Source organism: Tinamus guttatus, unplaced genomic scaffold (genome assembly GCF_059628265.1).
Source record: "Tinamus guttatus ecotype Peru unplaced genomic scaffold, ASM5962826v1 Tinamus_guttatus_pri_ptg000308l, whole genome shotgun sequence".
In the NCBI taxonomy this organism is placed as follows: Eukaryota; Metazoa; Chordata; class Aves; order Tinamiformes; family Tinamidae; genus Tinamus; species Tinamus guttatus.
Genome location: NW_028288842.1, coordinates 728,475 through 749,639, shown reverse-complemented (window position 1 = coordinate 749,639; position 21,165 = coordinate 728,475). Strand labels below are relative to the sequence as shown.

General features: G+C 46.8%; 1 protein-coding gene across 2 annotated transcripts in view; it reads left to right on the top strand.

Annotated features, from left to right (window-relative positions):
* Window positions 1–6,336, top strand: part of RASSF8 (Ras association domain family member 8) — a 75,627-nt gene extending 69,291 nt beyond the window's left edge. For both annotated transcript variants that reach the window (XM_088528394.1, XM_088528393.1), the window contains exons 3-5: window positions 810–1,699; window positions 4,225–4,369; window positions 5,407–6,336. In XM_088528394.1, coding sequence (XP_088384520.1) covers window positions 810–1,699; window positions 4,225–4,369; window positions 5,407–5,528 — 1,157 coding nt within the window. In that variant the 3' untranslated portion in view covers window positions 5,529–6,336. The remainder of the gene's footprint in view (window positions 1–809; window positions 1,700–4,224; window positions 4,370–5,406) is intronic.
* Window positions 6,337–21,165: the final 14,829 nt, after the last annotated feature.

The window sequence follows — 21,165 nt, the reverse complement described above, 5'->3', positions numbered from 1 at the left end:
TTGGCAAGCACTTTATCGCAGGGTAGGAGGGGCAGTTAGAAATAATAAAGCAATTAGTGCAAACCACAGATGCTGCCTTTTTTTTGTAGCATTTAAAGCACCCTATAGGGAGTGTCAGAGGAAAAGGATGCTTAAGCTCAGCTACAGGTGTTTGGCAGCACAGTTTAATCCTTAGTTATGCGAGTTATGCATCTTGCTGCTATTAAAAGTAAACCACACTGTGCTGTGCAGCCAGCGGTTTCTATAGAGCTCAGAAAGAATCACGGCGGCCAGCAAAGGACTTAAGATTCCCGGCATTTTCCTGAATCCCGTATATTCTGCAAGGAACTGCCAAGTTACTCTCATGGATTAGGAGCCTGTGCAGGAGGCCAGAGCGGTGGCGGCTGCCGCCGTCAGTGCTGGCAGCCTCCGCTGTCCCTTCCGCGCGCCCCGCTCTGCCAGGTGCTGCCACGGCGCTGCTGTGGGGCGCACGCATGGGCCTAAAGCTGGCGGCGGCTCCCCAGCCCCCTGGGGAGGAGTGCGGTGGGGAGCTAAGCTGATCATTAGCCCATCAATGGTGCCGTTTACAGGCAGATATATAAGAGCAACACTTGAGTTCCCACGGGATAGTCTCCGTGCTCGTTTTGCCCTCCGGGCATGCAGGCAGCTCCAGCTCCCCTGGGCAATGCCAGGGCCCTGGCTCCGGGTGGCCCCAGGCTGGAGCGCTGTGCTGGGGCCGGCTAGGACAGAGCCGTGCTCGGCTGCGCCGCGCGGTCCGGCGGCGCCCTCTCCGGGCCAGCACCGCTCACGGCTCCTCTCGCTGCCCACAGGTCGCACGGGCCGCTACACGCTCATCGAGAAGTGGCGCGACACGGAGCGGCACCTGGCGCCACACGAGAACCCCATCGTGTCACTCAACAAGTGGGGCCAGTACGCGAGCGACGTGCAGCTCATCCTGCGGCGCACGGGGCCCTCGCTCAGCGAGAGGCCCACGTCGGACAGCGTGGCGCGCGGCCCCGAGAGAACGCTCTACCGGCAGAGCTTGCCGCCCCTCGCCAAGCTCAGGCCCCAGGCCGACAAGGCCATAAAGCGGAGGGAGCCCAAGAGGAAATCGCTGACTTTCACTGGAGGCGCTAAAGGGTTAATGGACATCTTTGGTAAAAGTAAAGAAGCTGAGTTCAAGCAAAAGGTGCTCAACAACTGCAAGACGACAGCGGATGAACTGAAGAAGTTGATTCACCTCCAGACGGAGAAGCTTCAGTGCATTGAAAAGCAGCTGGAGTCCAATGATGCTGAGATCCGCTACTGGGAGCAGAAGTACAACTCCAGCCTGGAGGAGGAGATTCTCAAGCTGGAGCAGAAGATCAAAAGGAACGAGGTGGAGATCGAAGAGGAGGAGTTCTGGGAAAACGAGCTGCAGATTGAGCAGGAGAATGAGAAGCAGCTGAAGGAGCAGCTCCAGGAGATGAGGCAGCGGATCCTGGAGTGCGAAGGCAAGCTGAAGGAGTACTTGTCTCAGATCCACAATATGGAAAGCGGCCTGGAGGCGGAGAAGTTGCACCGGGAAGTTCAAGAATCACAAGTGAATGAAGAAGAGGTCAAAGAAAAGATCGAGAAGGTGAAAGGCGAAATTGATGTTCAGGGCCAGCAAAGCCTAAGGTTGGAAAACGGCATTAAAGCTGTAGAAAGGTCTTTGGGCCAAGCCACCAAACGGTTACAGGTAAGAACAACCTTTTTATCTATAGCTAAAAAGTTGGTTGTAGTGAGTTTTTAGCTCTGCACACAAGGCTGTTGTTTTGAAGAATAGCACCTCGCTTTCATTTTTTCACTTGTTGGTGCTCAGAATTGTTCTTTCTCTGCCACAGGCTGTTGTGATACGTATGTCACCAGCAAATTCCATTTCTACCTCCTTGCAAAAGTTACTGTATCACTTAGAATTTAATAGAGTGTGAAAGAGTAAATACAGAATGGAAATCGGTTTTGTAGCAGAGGTGAATGAGAGACTGGCTCTGGGGATCAGACTTCTGGCATTTTGATGTGCCATATGCTGGAGAATGGAGGCTTTGTGCATCAGCTGGGTTGTGTTTCCTGTTGTATTTCCACCATTCAAAGTTACTGTATCCCACAGTAGCACAGCTGCAGCAGTGTGATGCTACTGTGAATGTGCAAAGGGATTTTGCATTCTTGCTCCTGAGCTCCCAGAACCACATGCATTTAAACTGTTTTTATGAAACAAAGCAGGAAATGTAACCTGCTCATCCAAAAGATGAGCAGGATGAAAGAAAGGTGCAAGCCGTTCTGGCCCTACACATTCTGATGTATCTATCCCAAGTTTTTGGAGACCTTACACAAAGGATTGTGCTATTTGAAAATGTCACAAGTCCTTTTTATGTATTTTCACCAATTCTCAGTAATACCCACTGCAGCAACGATTGAACTGGAAGTGTTTCTTGCCCCTTTTTTCCCCCTGTAGCCTGGGGTCTAGCTTTCTCAAACAACTGCCTGTTGTGTTGCCATCTTCCAGGCTTGTTCTGAGCCTAAAGGCATGCTTCTCTGGAAGGTCAGAAGAAAATCAGTCCAGCTCTATTACATGGGTGTGGAGAAGGAATGAAGAAACATTTTCTTACATGTTGAAATTTTAAATGTTAACATTCATGGAACTAATTACCTGAAACTAGAAAAGTTGTGTGTGGGTTTTGGGATTGGGAGGAGGGTTTTTTGCTTAAGACTCAGCTGAAGCACTCTGCTCTCTCTGTTTGTTGAGGAAGAATTTAAATGTCTAAAAGCCACCCTTCCTCCATTTAAAAAAAAAAAAAAAAACTCGTTAAATTATTTCACAAACAGATATGAATTTAGGAGCTGAAGGCAATTGGATTTGGGGAGAAACTTAACATTTTTACCTTGTTTCCTGTGAAAACTGACAAATGTCAAAAATTGAAAAATGAACTTTTTAGAATGCTAGTTCTACTGCTTTGCATGTTTGCTATTCAAAAAATCTCATGGGACACCAAGCTGCAGGATTAACACATTAGTAAACAAATACAATTTACGAATTTGTCTCCCGAGTACCCAGCTGTAGAATCTAGTGGGTATAAAATAAATTGTGAAGAGTTTTTCTTCAGAATCACCCTAGCTTTTGGAGCAGGTGTGATTCCTGCTTCTCAGTCCTGTCTCTGAAAGTTCTTAGCAAACAAATGGAAATAAAGCACAGAAAGCTGAGACCAGCCACATGATCCAAATAAATTTAAACGGATCTAATGGAAAGGCATCAATTACAAAGTGATTGGCATTTAAAAGGTCTTAACTGAGACTTCAGTTTTGTTATTTTTCTGGCTATTTGTTGAACTCAGTCTCAGTAGTGACTTAGGCGCAAGTTTAAAGCGAGCAGAGGCTTTGCTCTTCATGGGCTGTTCCTAGGACAGATGAGCAAAACTGTTCTCTGTCTGAGCCCCTGTATAACTGTGCGGAGAAGCAGCTTGGCCAGCCTCCCTGTCTTGCTAAAATAAGGATGTGGAATGAGGATGCTGAATGCAGAGGGCCGCAGACACCCCGCGCATGGGCTGGATAGCTGCTGTGAGATGCAGCTCCTTCACCTTATGAATCTAGGAGGGGAACCCTCATTCCAAGAACATATATTGGAGCTGTAGGTTCTGCATATCATGCCAGAATTAGACTGTTGAGGAAGATCACAGGAGATTACAGGAAGAGTTGGTGACCACCCCAGGATTTGGGCTGCATTCTGTGAAGCGCAGCATGCTTGTGAATTACATGGGAATTTACACTTTAAACCAAAAATGCAAAGAACAAGAGAAAGAAAATAAACTCCTTCTAGCAGCAGCAGAGCTTAACAAGTTGTCCAAGTCATGCTGGTCTTTCCTGACAGAGCCAGGAACTGATTCCAGAGCAATGCTGGGTCGGTGCATTTTTCATAGTGCTAGTTATTACCTATATTTGCTCACTTCTCTCGTGCCAGCATTATTCTCAGATGACAGAAGGAACATCTGCTAGTGGTTCAGGGAGCAACATAAATAGACCAGTAGTAACCCATAGCAGTTAATATTTAGTGCTGATTTGTTTTCTAAATCACAAGAGTAAAATACCTTTTATCGGTCATTTGCACCTGGATTTAAAAATCAGGACTTTCCCACCCAAAGGAGAGCAGTGCTAGTTAGCCTATTACAGAGGAATTGCTCAAGTGCTGCCTACGTTTGCTGCGGCTCACCGGCTGTTGCTCTCCCCCGGCAGGACAGGGAACAAGAGCTGGAGCAGCTGACCAAGGAGCTGCGACAAGTCAACCTGCAACAGTTTATCCAGCAGACAGGAACGAAGGTCACAGTGCTGCCTGCAGACCCCGTGGAGGTGGAGGCCCCACACGTGGAGCTCGAGAGAGGTGCAGTGCTTTGGTCTTTTGCCCTTCTTAGGTGGAAAGGAAAAGGGGAGGGCGACATGATTACCTTCTGCATTAATACTAGTGCTCATACATCAAGCAAGCTCTGTCTGTTAGCAAAGACGCTAGTGTAACATTAAGAGGATGTGTCAAATGCTTCCCTTCCTCCTGAGTTGTTAGCAAGCTATAAATAAACACTGATAACTTATCTCCTGCTGCATGCACACACACACACACACACACACGCACGCACACACACATTTGTGCGAGCTGTAACTTGCTAGGTCACTAGTGCCCAAGCACAACCGCCCTGGCCCCAGGCAGCAAGATGACACGCAGTGTGGGTGCCCATGTGACACTGCTGTAGAGCTGCGTTCCCATCTGCTGGCGGTACGGAAAAGGAATGTGTCTGGATCCTGAGGAATTCCAGACAGCAGCCGCACGGGAACAGGAGCTAATCCAGCTGGGCCGCCAGCCATGCACCAGTGCTGCCCAGATGGCTGCTGCGGCTCGTGACGTGGCCCGGCACAATCGATGCCGTCAAAGTGGGAATGAGGCAGTGCTCCGGGTGCTCCTCAGAATGGTGGCTCACACAGAAGCTCTGCTGGCACCACGAGGCCTCCTGCCCTGTCTCATCTTGCGCGCAGGGCAGGCTGGAGAGGGCAGTGGAAGGAGACAACATCCACATTCTGATGTTGGCCTTTTAATGATGAAAAGGTTTATTTTAAGTGAGCAGAAGCGGGAGATTCAAATGTGCATAGGCCTGAGCTCTTTTTGCACGTCACTGTACAAAAACCCTGCAGGTTTCTGCATGCTTGTTAGGGGCAGGTAGTTACCCTGAGGGTGTGCATCTGCCTTAAGGTAGTAGGAAGTGTGTGCCTTAGATCTCCATCACTTCCTACTCAGGCTCCTCACTTAATGGCTGCATGTGCCATCTTTTTACTGCACCTCACAGAAGCATACCCACAAACAGGAGGATGAGGTGTGTTCTACAAGCATCGCCCTTGAGAATTTTTCTAACTGTTTTCTCTCTTGTGCAGAGACAACATTTCAGTCCGGGTCACTGAAACGCCCTGGCTCATCAAGGCAACTCCCCAGTAACCTTCGGATCCTGCAGAATCCCCTGTCGGCTGGCTTTAACCCAGAAGGCATTTATGTATGACAGTGTATACCTCTTCTGGAGAGGACTGAGAAAGGCACCCCAGACAAGATACACTTTTTATTCTACCAATGATGAGTGGAAGAAGCTTTTCTGTTAAGCCACCACAATTCAATTTTTCTTCTTCCTCTGACACACCACTTGGAGCCATACCCTGTGCACTGATGCTAAAGAACAGAGGACCCATTTCAACTCCTACCTGGCAACAATGAACTTGCTGTCACACAGATAGAGTGCAAAAGCCTTCACTTATTTTTGCCACTTCAGAAGCGTTTGGGAAAGTATTATTCAATGTATAGGCATAAATAAAAGACTGAGCAAGGTGAAGGAAACCGTGTATGCAACTGATCTGAGGTTTAATTTATTCCCTTTAATCAATGGACATGTGAATGTTGACCTTTTATATTTTTATTTTTAACTTGTGAATAACCATGTACTCTGGTACATCAGTCTGACAAGGTGACTTAATTTGTGTACAAACATCCAGTATTTGATCAAGTAGAACAACTTGCAATGCAGAGTGTTTTGTGGAGTGTTGGACCTTTTAAATGTTTTTTCTTCCCACCACTGATTGTGTTAGTTTCTGTTGTGGCTCACACTATGTCACGTCCTATCCATTGCTACCTTTTAAGGCCTGAAAAGTGAGTTTGTGGGATTTACTTGCTGTTGAGTCTGCCTTGACTGAAGCACCTAGTATTCAAAAGATTCATGGAATTTAAACCTTGTCTTGATAAGATATTTCCAGCATATGATTGAAGATGCACTAGTTAGATGATATTTTATTATATAGAATGTATATTTGAAATATTTTGCCACATTGTATATGCCTTTTGAAAAAAAGAACAATGTAAGAAGTTGTCTTCGTATATCTTACCAGAAGAGGGTGGGAGGCTTTCACTGTGTGTGATCTTTGTACTTTATTTTTTCCACTAGCCATGACAGTGTTCTTGTTTTGCAGTAAATCTTGTTGGTAGAGGAGAGAAAAAGAAAACAAATGCACATCCTCTTCCACAATTCCCTCACGTTCTGTGGCGGGAGAGGGTCTTGGGGAGTCAGCAGCAGAGCTTCTCCTGACTTGAGCGGGGCCAGGACTTCTCTGCACACCCCAGTGCTCAGTGGTAAAACTGTCAGCCCCCTGGCAGGGTCTGTTGCTCTCGAGTGCCCTTTCAGAACGTGAATCCGCAAAGAGGAGCGGGAGGAAATCCACACGGTTGGGAGTGCACCTCGTTTGCCTTCTGCAATAGCACATGAAGGGCCTGCATTAATTAGCAATGACGTTACTCTCATGCAGTCAAAACTAACCAAGGTTTAGCAATAAAAAAAAAAAAAAAAAAAGCTCCCATGTGGAGAGAAAGATGCTGCCCAGCAATGTGTTGGTTACAGTTCTTGACCTTGAATTGGTAAAATGGGTGTGAATTTTGTAGAGAGTCACTGTCATGAGGAGTGGAGCCTCAGAGACAGGATGGGGATGTATAAGCTTTGCCTAGTTGTGCTTGGATTTCCTCTTCTGGCAGCAACACGTACAGACATTCACAGCTTTGCCCTCCCCTTGGCATCAGAGGGAGCCACAGAGCCGTTGCTGCCGTGCTTCATATCTAGGTCCCCTGAGCATAAAAATAAGCAAGAGCCTCTGACCCCGGTCAGTGGTGAAAGGGTGCTGGGGCAGACCTTCTTTACCACTGGTCAGGAAACTCCAAGCTTTTCACCATAGAAAATTCTTTAAAATTCTTCATTCTTGGCAGCCTCTTGTGTGGATTTACTGATGTGCAGTAAATGTTAAATAAAAGGTGGGTTTGGGGTTTTTTTTTTTTGTCGTTGTTCGTTTGTTTTTTTTTAAAGGAGCTTCCTAGTCATACTGACATGTGGAAGTTTTATAAGATCTAGCAAAAGATGAAGGACTCTTAAGTGTTCAATACATTTTTCCATTTTCACTTATTAATGGCATCATATATTCTAAAAATGCTGCTGTATTTAGACTAACAGCAACAGATAAGGCTGTGAATATATAAAGGACCTTTTCAAATGGCCTCTGAATTTTTACTGTTTAACTTGTCAGGTCTGTCCTGTGAGCAAACTGGAAACTGCCATGTTCTTACCCAAGCAGTCTTTGCAGTGCTCACAGATTTTACTGTTAGTTTATCACAAGTCTGTGCTCATGTTTACTGTGCCCATAACTTACTTTGTATGAAAAAGAGAATGTGTGTGTATATATGTGTGTATGTGTATATATTTATATATATGCACACATTTTATATATATAAATATCAGTGCAAACTATACATAGTTTGGGGACAATATATGTCCAAGGTACTTGAGCATATATGCCTTACATTCTGGGTTCAATTTATAGAAAAAAACAGCCCTCTTGCAGATATTTTGCATCTTTAACACCTTTTGATGTTAGAGAATGGAAGACACTCAGCACCTTGCAACGTCTGGCCCAAATTATGCTGCATGAGGGAGAAAAACACACAGAAAAGCTTGTTCCAAACTCAGTTACATACTGAAACAAAGCATTTTTAAGGCAGATTTGCTAATTTATGCAGCTAGTGTTTTTGTCATGCTTAAAGTGCATCTCCCACAGTTTAAGTTTGAGCTGAGTTGGGCTCTTTGCTCATAAAAACTGCTCTCTTTCTCTGCCAGATTATTCTTTGAAAGGGAGATAGGAGGAAAATGATTTAAAGGGGCAGGAGAAGAGGAGTTTGGGTGGGCATGAGGCTTCCTAACAGAATGCGGGAAGGGTTTCCCATTGCAGTGAGAAATGGCCCTTGCGGAGCGCGGCGGGTGGCAGGGGTGGCAGCTCCAGCCGCCCTCGTGGCCAGGGAGGGCCTTTAGTGTCTCAGCCTGCCCCGCGAGGCAGAGGAGAAATGTTCCCCCCACGGCGCTCCTGTTGCTCACTGAACTTCATTCACCTGGGGTAAAGCTCTGTAGCATTTTCACCACCTCTGTAAATAAACCAAAAAGAAATGGCATGTCCTTGCATTATATGTGAATTGAGCAGTGTATTACAACTCTTAAAATTTCTTCACGTTTTAGTGTTAAGAGTTTTGCTTCTGATTGACTTCAGAACCTCACTCTTTTCTTTACAGAAGCAGAAATACTCATTTTCAGAAGTGTTTCACACCTGCTTATGGGGCATTAGCAGAAAGGAAAGTTGCTCATACTAATTTTAACAAGTGCCATATTATGTACTGGCCAGCATGATAAATATGGAGGGTTTTTCTGCATTAAATAGTTGAATACACAAGCACTAATTTTCCAGTGCACAGGGAATTTATATGGAGAACTTTTTACTAATGGAAATTAAATGCGTTACCTCTCGCATCCTCGAGGATACAGTTTATTTTTGCTGATCATGCTACGTTGCTGAGGGAAAGGGAGAGTGAGTGTTGGGAAAGCAGGTAGGTTAAGGCTAATGGGGAAAAAATGACTTCTAAATGCCCAAGATAGAGAGAAACTAGAGTCCCGCTTTGAAAAGCGAGCTAGGAACCTACCTCCCATTATCCTTCAGTGGGACTTAGGCTCCCAAGTGCCTGAATCGCTTCTGAAAATGCTGTGTTAGCTTTCAGATTCCTAGTCTTTCTAAACCCTTGGAAGCCGCTCCAGAAGAAAACCACCGCTAGCTTTAGAAATGCACAAACGTACTGTGAGGTAAGAGGGAAAAGATCCTTTAGAGAAATAAAAATCTCTTTGGAGGGCAATAATTGCCACCTTTTAGCATACAGTGTTGCATTATTCTAGTGAACTGGGATCACAGGAGGATGAGCAAAGAACTGATCTTGTCATTTTTAGTGAGTTACCTTGAAGCATATAAATTCCTGATGTGCATTAACTTGAGTGAATTGGGCCTTAATGATCCATGTAAATAACAACTGTATTCAGATATTTTTCCAGAAAATAGTCTCTAATGGTCTGTACTGTATTAAAAGAAGTGTCAAAGTGTTACTTTTATATTACACTTATTTTTTTTAGAACATTGAAACATGCATGTCTGTTCTATTTGCTACAGTATTTTAATGTTTTGGATGAAGGCCATCAGCTGTATGGAGATGACAAAACAATCATTCTGTCTATTTATTCAGTATTGCTGCTTAAAGTTTTCAAAATAAAGCTTTCAATGCAAATACAGTGACTGATTGAAAGCTGTTCTAGTTCTGCTCAGATGCTTTTTTTTTTTTTTTTGTATGTTTATAGAAACCTAAATGAGTGAAACTTGGTATATAAACTGTTACAGCAGCAGAGAATTATTGCAATAATGTTGTGGGGAGGGTTGGGTGTATGTGTGCGCAGTATGTACATAAATACATGCCTGCAGTGAAGGCATTTAGGGCTCGAGTAAGTGGAATGCTGAAGAATGTTTAAATCCTTTGCTGTCCTGCAAGCAGCCTATGCACGTGGTTGAATCCTGGTTGATGCTTGATACCAGTGTGCTACACTTACCTGAGACAGAGCAAGTAGCGATGGTCAGAAAGGCTTGGTTAAGTCGGAGCCCTTTGGACCAAACAGGGTTTCTGCACGTTCTTGGGTATGCCAGGGATGTGTTCCTGAAGGCTGGTGCCTCTGAAAGCGTTAGCAGTACTAAGCTCCATTGCACAGAGAGCATCCAGCTGCAGAGAACGTTTACCCCGTGGACCTGAGCATCCCCGAAACTGCTACTGGGGGGCTCACCGGAGGATTTGAGTTGCTGAAGCTTTAACTTTGAGAAGCAATGCAAACTAACTGTGAAAACACAAGGGAGCGTTTTATTACTGCTCTGCTTCAATGCAAGATGAAATTCTGTATTATATGTAACTATTTTTTTTTCTTTGTCATTTCAAAAGCTTCTATTTTTTGATTATTCTCATGAATGGTTGACAAGATATTGAATATGCTCCCATACAATAAATTCCCCTCTGAAACTCTGGGTCTTTACAGTTCATGGTTTGCTGGAATTGCACTGTATATCTCATGCACATCTCATGACGCAGCTTCTAGAACCGCTCTGCATCAGATAACATTTAGTTTGAAAGGAGGCCACAATCCTGTCCTGCGTGCTCACGGTGGGAATGACCCTACTAAATTCATGATGTATATTCAGGAACCCCCCAACTTCTCAAACATGTGTTGAGCATTTGGACACTGCACTCCTAAGTGGAAATGTATTTAACTGGGGGAAGGTGGGAGGACCCTGGTGGCTGTGCAGTGTCCAAAGAAGACAGTAGATATCCCCTGCAGGATAGCCTGCACATACCTTATGTTCAGTCAGATATAGCGCAGTGGCTGGAAGGGATGGAAGAGTTTGTTTGCAGCTGAGGAACCATTACTAGGAGTAATATTAATGCCCAAAAGATGGAATTGGTCAGTATAACTTTTAAAGCACTGGTGCACTGGTTTGTTTGGAGATTCTCAAGGAGGGGAAGTGAATCCAGAGACTTCATGGGAGAGAAGGGAAAAAAATAAAGTAGCAGGTGCCACATACACTTAAGGTAATAGGAAGAACATGGAGCCAGATTCAGGTGAGTTAAATGCAGATTCTTGTGCTGACAAAGGGAGGGCCAGGGAGGATGGTTTCAGCCAAGGTGGCACTGGTGATTTGAGCCATCCAGATACAATTCTTAGTCAGATATCCCAACAAAAGATTTCTCCTGAAGCCAGCTGGGGACTAATCCAATCTGTTGTGGTGAGGAACTGGCCAACAACAGGAGATGACAATGAAACCAGGAATCGTAGGAGCCTCCCTGAAAGCCTTACAAGGGGAGTTGTTGGAGCAGGACCCCATGGGAGTGGTAGAGCCTCTTCCCCAAAAGATGCTCCTTCCTGCTTTCGTGCAAGTCAAGGGGCTGTGGAACCGAAGGCGGCACGGCTAACGGCTCCTATCATTTTCTGTGCCCTCAAAGAACACTGGGGTGTGCGTGGGTGACACTGCTGCTGCGCTAACCAGCTCGGTGCAACTAGAGCGCTAATGAGTTGCAAAACTAGATCAGTGGCCCATCTAGGTTAGAAGCCACACTGATTTCTTCTGCCTGTCTCACCTTTGACAGCTAGGTGGTATTTTTTGTAATTCCCATTTTTAATGATTGCTCCAGCTTAAATTGTCCGGTGGCTGAAGTAAGGAGCAATGAGCAACAGTCCCCATTACCGCTTTTCCTGAAAGTTTTATAAATTTGCCATCTTTGGTAGTGTAGCTAGTGTTAATGAGTGGATATTTTAAGACAGCCACTGCTCCATCATTAAGTTTTTCCAGATACATCGCCTGAAAGCAACCTTAGCTGGTGAGTTTTGTTCTGTTTTCCAGTTGGGAATGCTCTATACTTTCTCCCTGCTTGGCAGTGGGTTCCCTGCTCCATCTGCTCTTAGGGCAGCAGAAGCTGCTTTGATAAACGCAAGGGCACTGTCTGGTGAGTGTCTTGGAAGGAGCCTCCTTGGCCTCTGCTGGGGCAATGAGGAACTCGATACAGACATGATGAACTCCAAGCACTCTCTCTGCTTGTATGATCAGCTCCCACACACGGGTTTGCTCTGCAGTGCCTCTTGGCTAAGGCAAAGTCTTGCTTTCTTGTCTGTCTTACCTCCTAAGGAGGCTTTTCCAGAGTCCCTGGCCATAGGAGGTCTACACAGATCCCTGCAGTCTCTCATGGAGTGAGACAGTGCCATTGCAGCAACTGGTTTTGTTCCGTCATCCACAAGTTGAACGGGAGGAGATGCAGCTACAGCAGAAGGGGTCTTCAGCTGTGAAAGCTGGCACCTGGGTGTTAATCTCCAGTATTTGCTTTGATCCATGTGGATTTGCAGATATAACCTTGGCTGACTTCTGTTGCTAGTGTTCCGAGTCACGGCTGTATCAAAGAGGAACAGTTATGGAAAGAGTGTGAATAAACAGGACAGATTCCTATGCAGTAACATACTGATGAATTAAACAGCATTTTGACTCTAACAGTTACTTGCTATGCCAAAAACTCTGTCTCATAATCTAATTACCTTTTTAATTACCTATGTCTTGTCTTGTCACATGCTTCCATACGTGTTCCTGCAAAGTACAGAATGAGGCTATTGTCCAAAGTATAGATTTCACTTTATGCATCTCTTCTTTTGCATATGGCGTTTTGTTCTTGTTGCTTCAACTTTGCACGCTTTGTCTTGCTTTAACCCTCTGCTGAAAGAGGATGACAAATAATAGTGAGATTTAGCGAGAAGTGCAATATGAAAGAAACTCATATTCCATTCTGGAGCAAGTTAGAGGGAAGGAAACCTTTTCTATCATTTATTTTTTTTAACAAGCAAAAGTTTCAAGAAAAGTCTTCAAAAGAGTTCCAGCTGGCCTTATGAAAGGTCCTCTTAAAAAAGTCCTTTTCAGGGGAACACTAAGGAGTGCTGGTAATTAGCAGCCTAGGAATTTTAGAAAGGAAAGGGCACCAGCAGTTGCTGTTGCTAAAATAAAAGGCTAGACTTTAAGTGAGGAAGTTTTGGATTTTTTTTTTGCTGTTGCCTATGAAGCTTTTCTTAAATGGCATCTCTGCTCTTATCAAGTGTACCAGACTGCTTTTCATTAAATACTGCTTGCCAAGAAAGATGATTGGACTTTAACAGCCAGAATCAACCTGAGGGGAACTCTGATCGACAAGGCCCTTCTGGAAAGCTCATGAGAAACCTGAGAACGGGGACGGACCTTTGTTGCTATCGTGTTGTCTTAACTGTTACCTCAACCTAGCAAACGTGCATTACGGTTACCCAGAGCATGACCTGGATTCTCCGTTGCCACGTAGCTTGAATCCATGCAAGCAGAATCAGGGTGAGTGACGGCGCTGAGCAAGGCGAAGGGCAGCACTGTCCGTGAAGGATCACAGCAGATGCTGAGCACCGGGGAGCGGGGCCCCATCTCTGCAGTTGCAGCACGGCTGGCACGAGAGGGCAGCAGCACACGAGGACGTGCCTGCGGCAGCGCTGTCAGGACAATGCAGCCAGGAAGCAGCCCGTCCAGCACGTAGCAGTGATGAGGAGCCATGGAAAACACCACGTTCCAGCTTCAAAAGCGGCCGTTTGGGAAGGACACGAGGATCCTCATGAACATTGGGGTCCTCGTCACAGCCTGCATGTAGCTGACATGCAAGCGGTGCGATTCCCGCAGCCTGAGGGAGGAGGGCTCAGGCCTTTCTGAAACCCCCAGTGTGCACGTGACTTGAACCACTCCATTTCAGGCATTATCTTGCTTCCAGTCTGCCTGGGACTGAGAAGACCCTGTTTCATATCCCTGCTCTGCCACAGCTTTCCTGCATGACCTTGGGCAAGCTACTATAATCCCTCTGGATTGGAGTCCTCCAGCTGTAAGCTCGAGATAATACTGCCTCATCCCCTTTGACTTTGTCTATATATACGCGAGTCCTGGGGGGAACACGCCACGTGTCCCATGTGTTTGGTAAACAGGACTTAGCACAGCACGGTTCTGCTCTTGCCTGGGCCACGCGGACACCACTGCACTCCAGATTTTTCAGCATCCCGAAAGGAGGACACGACGTCCCTCAGAGTTAGTTTTACTCATAGTGAGAGCAGGATGCAGACATGACGAGGGAAGTCAGGGGGTTCTCAGCAATGCTATGGTCAGGCAGGAGGGTCATCTGCTGTCTAGTATTAAGCTCTAACTCAATAGCAAGAGCTCTGAAAGGATACAAGCCCAGTGAGTAAGTAGTAAGTAAGTAGTAAGGTAGTGAGTAAGCACTGCCCTGGTTCCAAAGTAATGTACTCACAGGGCAAGCTTTCCCAACCCTTCAGTCAGAAGGCAAGTCTTTCCCTGGTACCAAAAGATTCATCTCCCTTCCAAAGAAACCAATGTAATCACTTCAAAAGAAGTGACTCAGTACTACATTTCTCCTATTGCAAGTATTGGGTCGGGTTCAGCCAGTGAATGAAAAATGCAAATGCAAAATGAAGGTCTCCCCCTACCCTGGGTTTCAGCACAGCGGCTTCAGCAGCTGCAGGGGAATTCAGCTCCTTGCAGAATGGAACCCATGTATCTTAAGCTCTCCAGCTGGCACTACAAACCACAGAAGCCAACAACAACAAGGAGCTATTTTACAATGAAGTGACAGGTTTGTGCTTTCCTCTAGTTCAGCCCATCAAAACTCCAGTTAACTTCATCACTTTGCTCAGAGATAGAAAATATTCCTAGCACCTGGACTAAGAATACAGGAAATCTTCCTGATGGTGTTTGGTCTTATTTTGGTTAAAGAACTGCATGTATATTCTCAGATGCACAGAAAGCTGGGAAAAGATGGGGAAGTTTGAGTCTGATCAGAATTCTTCTTCAGGTAAGTGCATTTAGCTCATTGCTTCTCTTGCAAATACATGCAAGGGATCTATTTTGCTAGGAAAGTCACAAAGCAGGGCCACCTGTGCTTCATATGGCTTTGGTTTCCATGACAGAAGCAGCAACTGTGCACAGTACTACTATTTTTAGACTGGAAGACATCCTAGCAAAGACAGTGGTTGGAAACCACACATCCAAACCTGGGCATTTCAACAGCCACGGTCCTGCTGCAGTTCACTACCACGCAGCAGAGCTGTGGTTTTACCTACTTGCAACATCACTAGCGGGGAAAGATGAAAAGCAGGAAAGGGTTCCCACTCTCAGCTGTGCTGCGTGCTGCTTTGGGAAGTGCTTCTGAACTGCCCCTGCTCAGCTGGGCCCTAGGAAATGCCCTCTTGGCCTGGTAGGGCACTGACGGGAACACACATCACATCAATGGCTCTTGGAGCACCATGTACAGATTATTCTGTATGTGGTCAGAATAAAGGTCACAAAAAGGTCATTTTAAATCATTGTGCTCACATTGGAACTTAAAACATTGGAAGTGCTACCATGACCCACAGCGTTCTGTATTTGGCACAGACCTCTCATGTGATTAACAGATAGACATTCGCAGCTACTGATTTCTCTGTTCTGCAGAACAAATTGCAGTCCGAGCATGGAATCGAAGCATTGTGCCAAGGAGCTGGAATATTGGTGTGCACGACCACACCGTGCTTTGTGGATGGCCAAGGTGTGCGTGCAAGGACGGATCGGTTAAGGACGGGCCCCTTGTTAGGCCACGGTTACTCCTTCTCTCTCAGATGTCAGGACATGGCAAAGCTAAGGATGCACAAGCAGCCTTACCTCAGCCCCTGGCACACTCATGTGCTGATGCTTTTCACTAACATTAGCCATAAGAAGCAGCTGTCAGCACTCCCATTACACGGGTTTCTCCTACTAAACAAGGGCCTCTCTAGCAACTTCCTTCCTGACCTCACCCTGGAAACTGAAGTCCTGGCCTTGTGGTGTGTTCAGCACCGCAGACCCAGGCAACTGCGTGTTAAAGCCTGTGAGAACTTGTGGTGCTGGTAAAATACCTACAACGCTGCACTGCGTTCCCAGCAGCTTCTCTCTAGAGGGCACCATTTCTCAACCTAAGGCTGGAGCTAGGAGAGCGCTAAGTTGGGTAGCCCGAGCCTTTATCTGTGGCGCTGACGGAGCTCTGAAATGAAGCACTGAATCTAGCCCAGCCGATGAGAAACGCAAAGATTTGTGCAGTCACCTCTGCGAAAGGCTTCGGGGCTGAGCAATGCGTGGAAGGCGCAGTCACCCCAGGGGTAGCAAGAGAGAGTGGGGAGACTGGGTTCGTCCTGCTAATCTGCTCCAGCCGCCGTACACGGGTCGTGGGGAGCTGCTGACCGCGCTGTGCCCCGAGAGCGGCAGCAGGATCGCGCCGGGCTCCGTCGAATGGTTCATCCCTCCGAGTACCAGCCACAGGCGCGTGAGCACCCGCGGGTACCGCTCGTGATCACCCCTCCTCGTCCTCTCCGAGACCCGCGAAGGCTGGGTATGGGGCAGGCAAAGCAGAGGAGCCCGGCAAGCCCCCGGGTAGGTATAAAGTCCCGTGGATCTGACGCATGACACACGCTATGCTTGGGGATACTCGGTCCGTGCTCGTAGGCGCTACACAGGCTAGTAATTCCCCTAGGGACCCCGCAAGAAGGGGCTACCGTGCCCTACACTCCAGCCTTACCCCAGAGCTAACCGAAAAAACCCGCTGAACGCCCCTCCCCGCCGCGCTGCCCCCCAGCCGCCGCCCCCGGCGGCTCCAACCCCTCAACGGCCGCGGCGGGCGTGGCCCAACGGCCGCCTCCCGCCGCCCCGCGGGGGCGCAGCGCGCGCGCACGTGCGGCGCAGCGTGCCCGGCTCACGCGGGCGCGCGCGTGACGGCGCCGCCGGCGGCCGGTGCTCGGCGGCGGCTCCTCCCTGCGGGCCGCGCGGCGCCTCTCCCCGCGTAGCCCCTCAGCGGACAGCCCGGCCTCCCCTGTCCTCGCTGCGCTAAAAGGAGGGGAACGAGCCCTGAAGTCCCTTTCGGGGACGTAGCTTAGCCGAGCCTGAAGCCCCTCGTGCTCTACCTAGGACCGTGCAGGTGGACCTAGGATAGCCCTGCTTAGAGGAGCTGCTTTGAAAGGAACATAGTCTGTGAGCAAAGTTGCATGCCTGCCTGTTCGTTGCTCGAGTAACACGGTGAGCAAGGTGTGCTGGACATCCGTCAGCCCTCTTGGCACCGTGCTACAGGGAAGGCTCCAAACGCACTCAGGAAACGGCTTTCTGCTGAGAGATGCCGTATTTGCACAGCTCCCTTCCTGGGCAGGTTTGTCCCTTGCAGAAAGCGCTCGGCTGTGAGAGCAGCAGGGCTGCAAGGGTTTCTTTTTTGGTAACTGTTTCTCGAGGTTCAGGTCTAGAGGGAAGTGCTCTGCCCTGAAGCTAGTCTTGCCTGTGAGCTCTGAGAGAAAAGCGAGTGGAGACGAAGAGGGGAGGTGTTTCCCGTCTGGGGCTGCAGGCAGCAGCACCCAGCAGCTATCTGTGCTCGGGGAACTGCTGGTCTCGGGGGAGCAAGGGGTCCACTTCACCCGAAACACTCCTGAGGTTTGTGTTTTGTACTGCCTGCTTTCTGCTAGATCAAGGACCTCACTGGGGTAAACTGTGAGGGGGCAGTGGAGGGCAGGTAAGGAGCTAATGTCTGATTATAATTCCACCTGGGAAAGGCGGCAGCGCAGGTGCGCTGTCCTGGGCGCCCCGCGCGCCGAGGCGGAACGGCCTCCGCTGCTGCCCCGGGCAGGGCGGCCGCGAGGAGCCGTGACGGAGGCCGCAGTGAATTTGGTGCTTGACACAGATGGGCAGCCCTGGGAGACCGTGGTCCTGCCCTCGCAGAGCGCAAAGCAGCGGCGGCAGCCCCGCCACACTGTCCAGACTGCACGTGCCCAGGACCTGTGCAGTCATTGCTAGCGGTGAGTGAGGCACTCACTTCTGCAGGGAGCTGCTGAGACTGCAGTATCAGCAGAGACAGCACATGAAGGCTCAGACCTTCTTGAGTGAAGCTGCCTCTGAAAAATACAAGTGTGGGTTTTTTTTTTTTTTTCCAAGGAGAGGAAATCTGGCATTTTTGTAGCTTGCTTGTTTTGAGGTCATGCTTTTTTGAGTTTGTTTCTGCAGCTAGCAGGCACCAAAACTTCTCAAGCAAAGACAGCAATCACATGGCTCTGGGAGTTGAAGTTTGAAGAGAAAAGGAAATGCATTGTGAGACCCATGGTACAACTGAAGGGTAATTTTGCTAGGGCTGAAATGTGCAGTGCCCACAGTCCCCAGGCCGGCTGGGAGTTAAAGACATACAATCTATCCTGACTAGAAGCAAAAACTAAAGAGTCAAACATTGTTTTCCCCCCACCTGTGCATCAATGCCTACTGCAAAGCCTATCACACCTGCGAAAAGGACTCACATGGACTTAGCTGATAGGCCAGCCCTTTCCAAAACAGGGCCAGAGTCACACCAAATCCTGCAGTCTTTCCATATGTAAAACTTTGGCTGCCTTAGGTGAAAGTTGAATGATGTTACCTCCCATTGGTCTAATAATCTCAGCTGTGTTTCTTTAATGCACTATAATGGGCATACTACTATATGCTACTATAATTCACAGGATAAATAAATCCTATCTTCAGAGTTTATTGCCTAAGAAAATGCATTTGCCAGCTTGGAGCCTTTATCTTGTGGCTTCTGAGAAATGCGATAGGTATTCAGATGTATACAGCGAAAACAGCCCCTGGCCTGCACTCCTAGCACTTGGCACGTGCAAGTCAGGTTCTGTATAATATATAGTTACAGGAAAAAGAGAAAGTAGGTAGGAAATAACAAGCATTGACTACATATTTGCACATAAGTGAACATATACTTAAGTCCCTAGGGTTCTTGTGCATTGTTTATGAGTTGGTCTTTTTTGTGTTTGTTTTGCTGTTTTTGTTTTGTTTTTTTTAAACCTTATTTCAAAACCTTTTTTTTTTTTATCTGTTTGCTTTTATGAGAAACCAGTATTATCTGAGCACTCATATGCTGTCCGTATGTTCTACATAATAAAATTTACTAGGCTCCATTCATGCTCTAACCTGGCGTGAAATCACTTGGTGCATTTGATTCAAGGGCTAATAAAACAAAGCCTTCCTGATGCTGTGCAAAATAACTACTGAAATTGGTAGCAACCTAAAAGGAGACGGGTTTACAGTCCGGTGAGCTGTCAAGGATGCAGGTCAAGTTGCAGAGTTGAACCTGCTTCACTTTCCCATAACTTTCACATAACCCAAGGTGCGGAACAGGGTCCCAGGAGCGCTCTGGTCAGTGGTGCTTTTTGCCATTGACTTTGATAATCTTTGTGTCTAGCCTCAGAGTAAGTGGCTCCAACAGGTGTAGGGGTGCAAAGCAACTGCCTTTGGTCTGTTGTCATCAATACTTTACAAAAAACTCTCAGGAGACAATGAAAGCAGCACTTGGATCCCATAAAAAATATATCTGTTTCTTAGCAATCCTGTTTGAACACTATAGAAAGAGGGTCTAGTTTTCACCCAACTTCTATTTCCTCCTCCATTCCAAAGGCCTGTGGGAAGCGTGAGGGTCTTGAAGAGTTTCCTATGTACTCAGTGTGCCGCTGCGGACGCGGCACCGCTAGCACGGGGCGGGCAGCAGAGGGAGCACGAAGCCCGGCTTTTAGATTTCACTCTTACATAAACAGCTGCTACTGTTTGGGGGGTTTCTTGATTTTATTTCTCTGGAAGAGTTTCTGAAAGGCAAGGCGATCTGCGGCTCGCATATCAAACCTATGGCAGTCCTCAGACCGCTGTATTTCCACGCTATGTGTTAGCTGCCTGTCACCACCCTCTCTGGCCGTGTCTACCTCTCCCCTCCTCCCCACCCCAAAAATGAGTTTTCTTACAGGATTTCCAAGTTGGGACACACACAATTTCCCCTGAGTTCATGGTGTCTGGGTCTTTAGACTGTCACAAAAACTGTAAGGTTTACGCATTTGTGTGAACACAAAGAGCTTACATGCAGCACCAGGCGTTAATTTTAAAAGCAAAAATAAGTATTTTGCAAAGCGAGAGGGGAAAAGGAAGGTGCCAGGAAGAAAAGTGCATGTTCTGCACGCAGGCTGTATACGCTGCGTTGTACAACATGGTATCTTAAAACACAGCTTGCTAAAGGGGGCTAAAGGAAACCAAGCAACTTCAAACCCCATTTAAAAGGCAAAGAGGCACCAAGTGGTTATTTTCAGCCACACAAACAAACATTTGGAAGCTCGGTGCACCCGTTATGATGCATCACTGTGAGATTTTTTAATTAGTAGACAACCCATTTTGTGTATTAAAGTATTTATTCCTTAGTAAGAATTTTTTTTTTAAATCACAAAATAGTGTGGAAATATTTAGATAATAGAATTCATGGAGTGCTGGAAAATACTGAATATAAAGATTGATTTCTAATATATCACATACTAAACTGTTCTAAAACAGCTGGTTTCTTGCAGACAGGATTTATTTTTCTTTTAATAATTTAAGACAGCATAAGCTTGTATCAAGCGTAAGCATTGTAACAAAAGTGCAACTTTTTTCAGCAAGTCCTCCCAAAAGATATTTAACTCAAAATATCATTAACACGTATTTTCTCCCTACAAAAATAGCATGTCAGACATCATTAATTGGATGTATTAACAACTATTTACATACAGCCACTCTGTAGGCTAGTAAGATTTTCTTTTTGTTTAACGTTGTTTAAACACAGCGTTTGAGGCAAACAGTAGCAACAGCAGCAGCAAATGCACCAAACTGACTAACAGACCCAGGGTACTTGCTCACTCCTCGTCAGACTGTTGTGTCTCACCTCTTACATAACATTCAAGTGAGATTTCTCACAGTGCTACCTTGGCAACAAACTAAAAATATCTAGGCAAGGTCTTGGTTTAAGCCTTATTATAAAAGCTTTATCTGTGTGATTATCTGGCGTCTGGTTTGTCTCCAGAAAGGGAAATCACGATATTTGGAAAGTCGGGGAGGGGAGGGAAGGAGCATGAAGGGTGGGAAACAGCCCAAAAGGAGACTTACCCCGAATCAGCTAATGGTTTCTGATGGCAAAGCGAGGCGCTTGCCCACGGCCTCCGGTGCGCCTGTCCTTCCGAATTTAGGAGGGAAGGAGCTCAGGCTGATCCGTTGCACTGTGTTTTCTTGGGGGAGGGGGGGGCTTTTTTTTTTTTTTTCCTATTTAGTTCAGTGCAGAAACATTCATTTGATACAGCAGGGTTCGGGTGGTGGTGGGGGCTCTCTGGGAAAACGTAC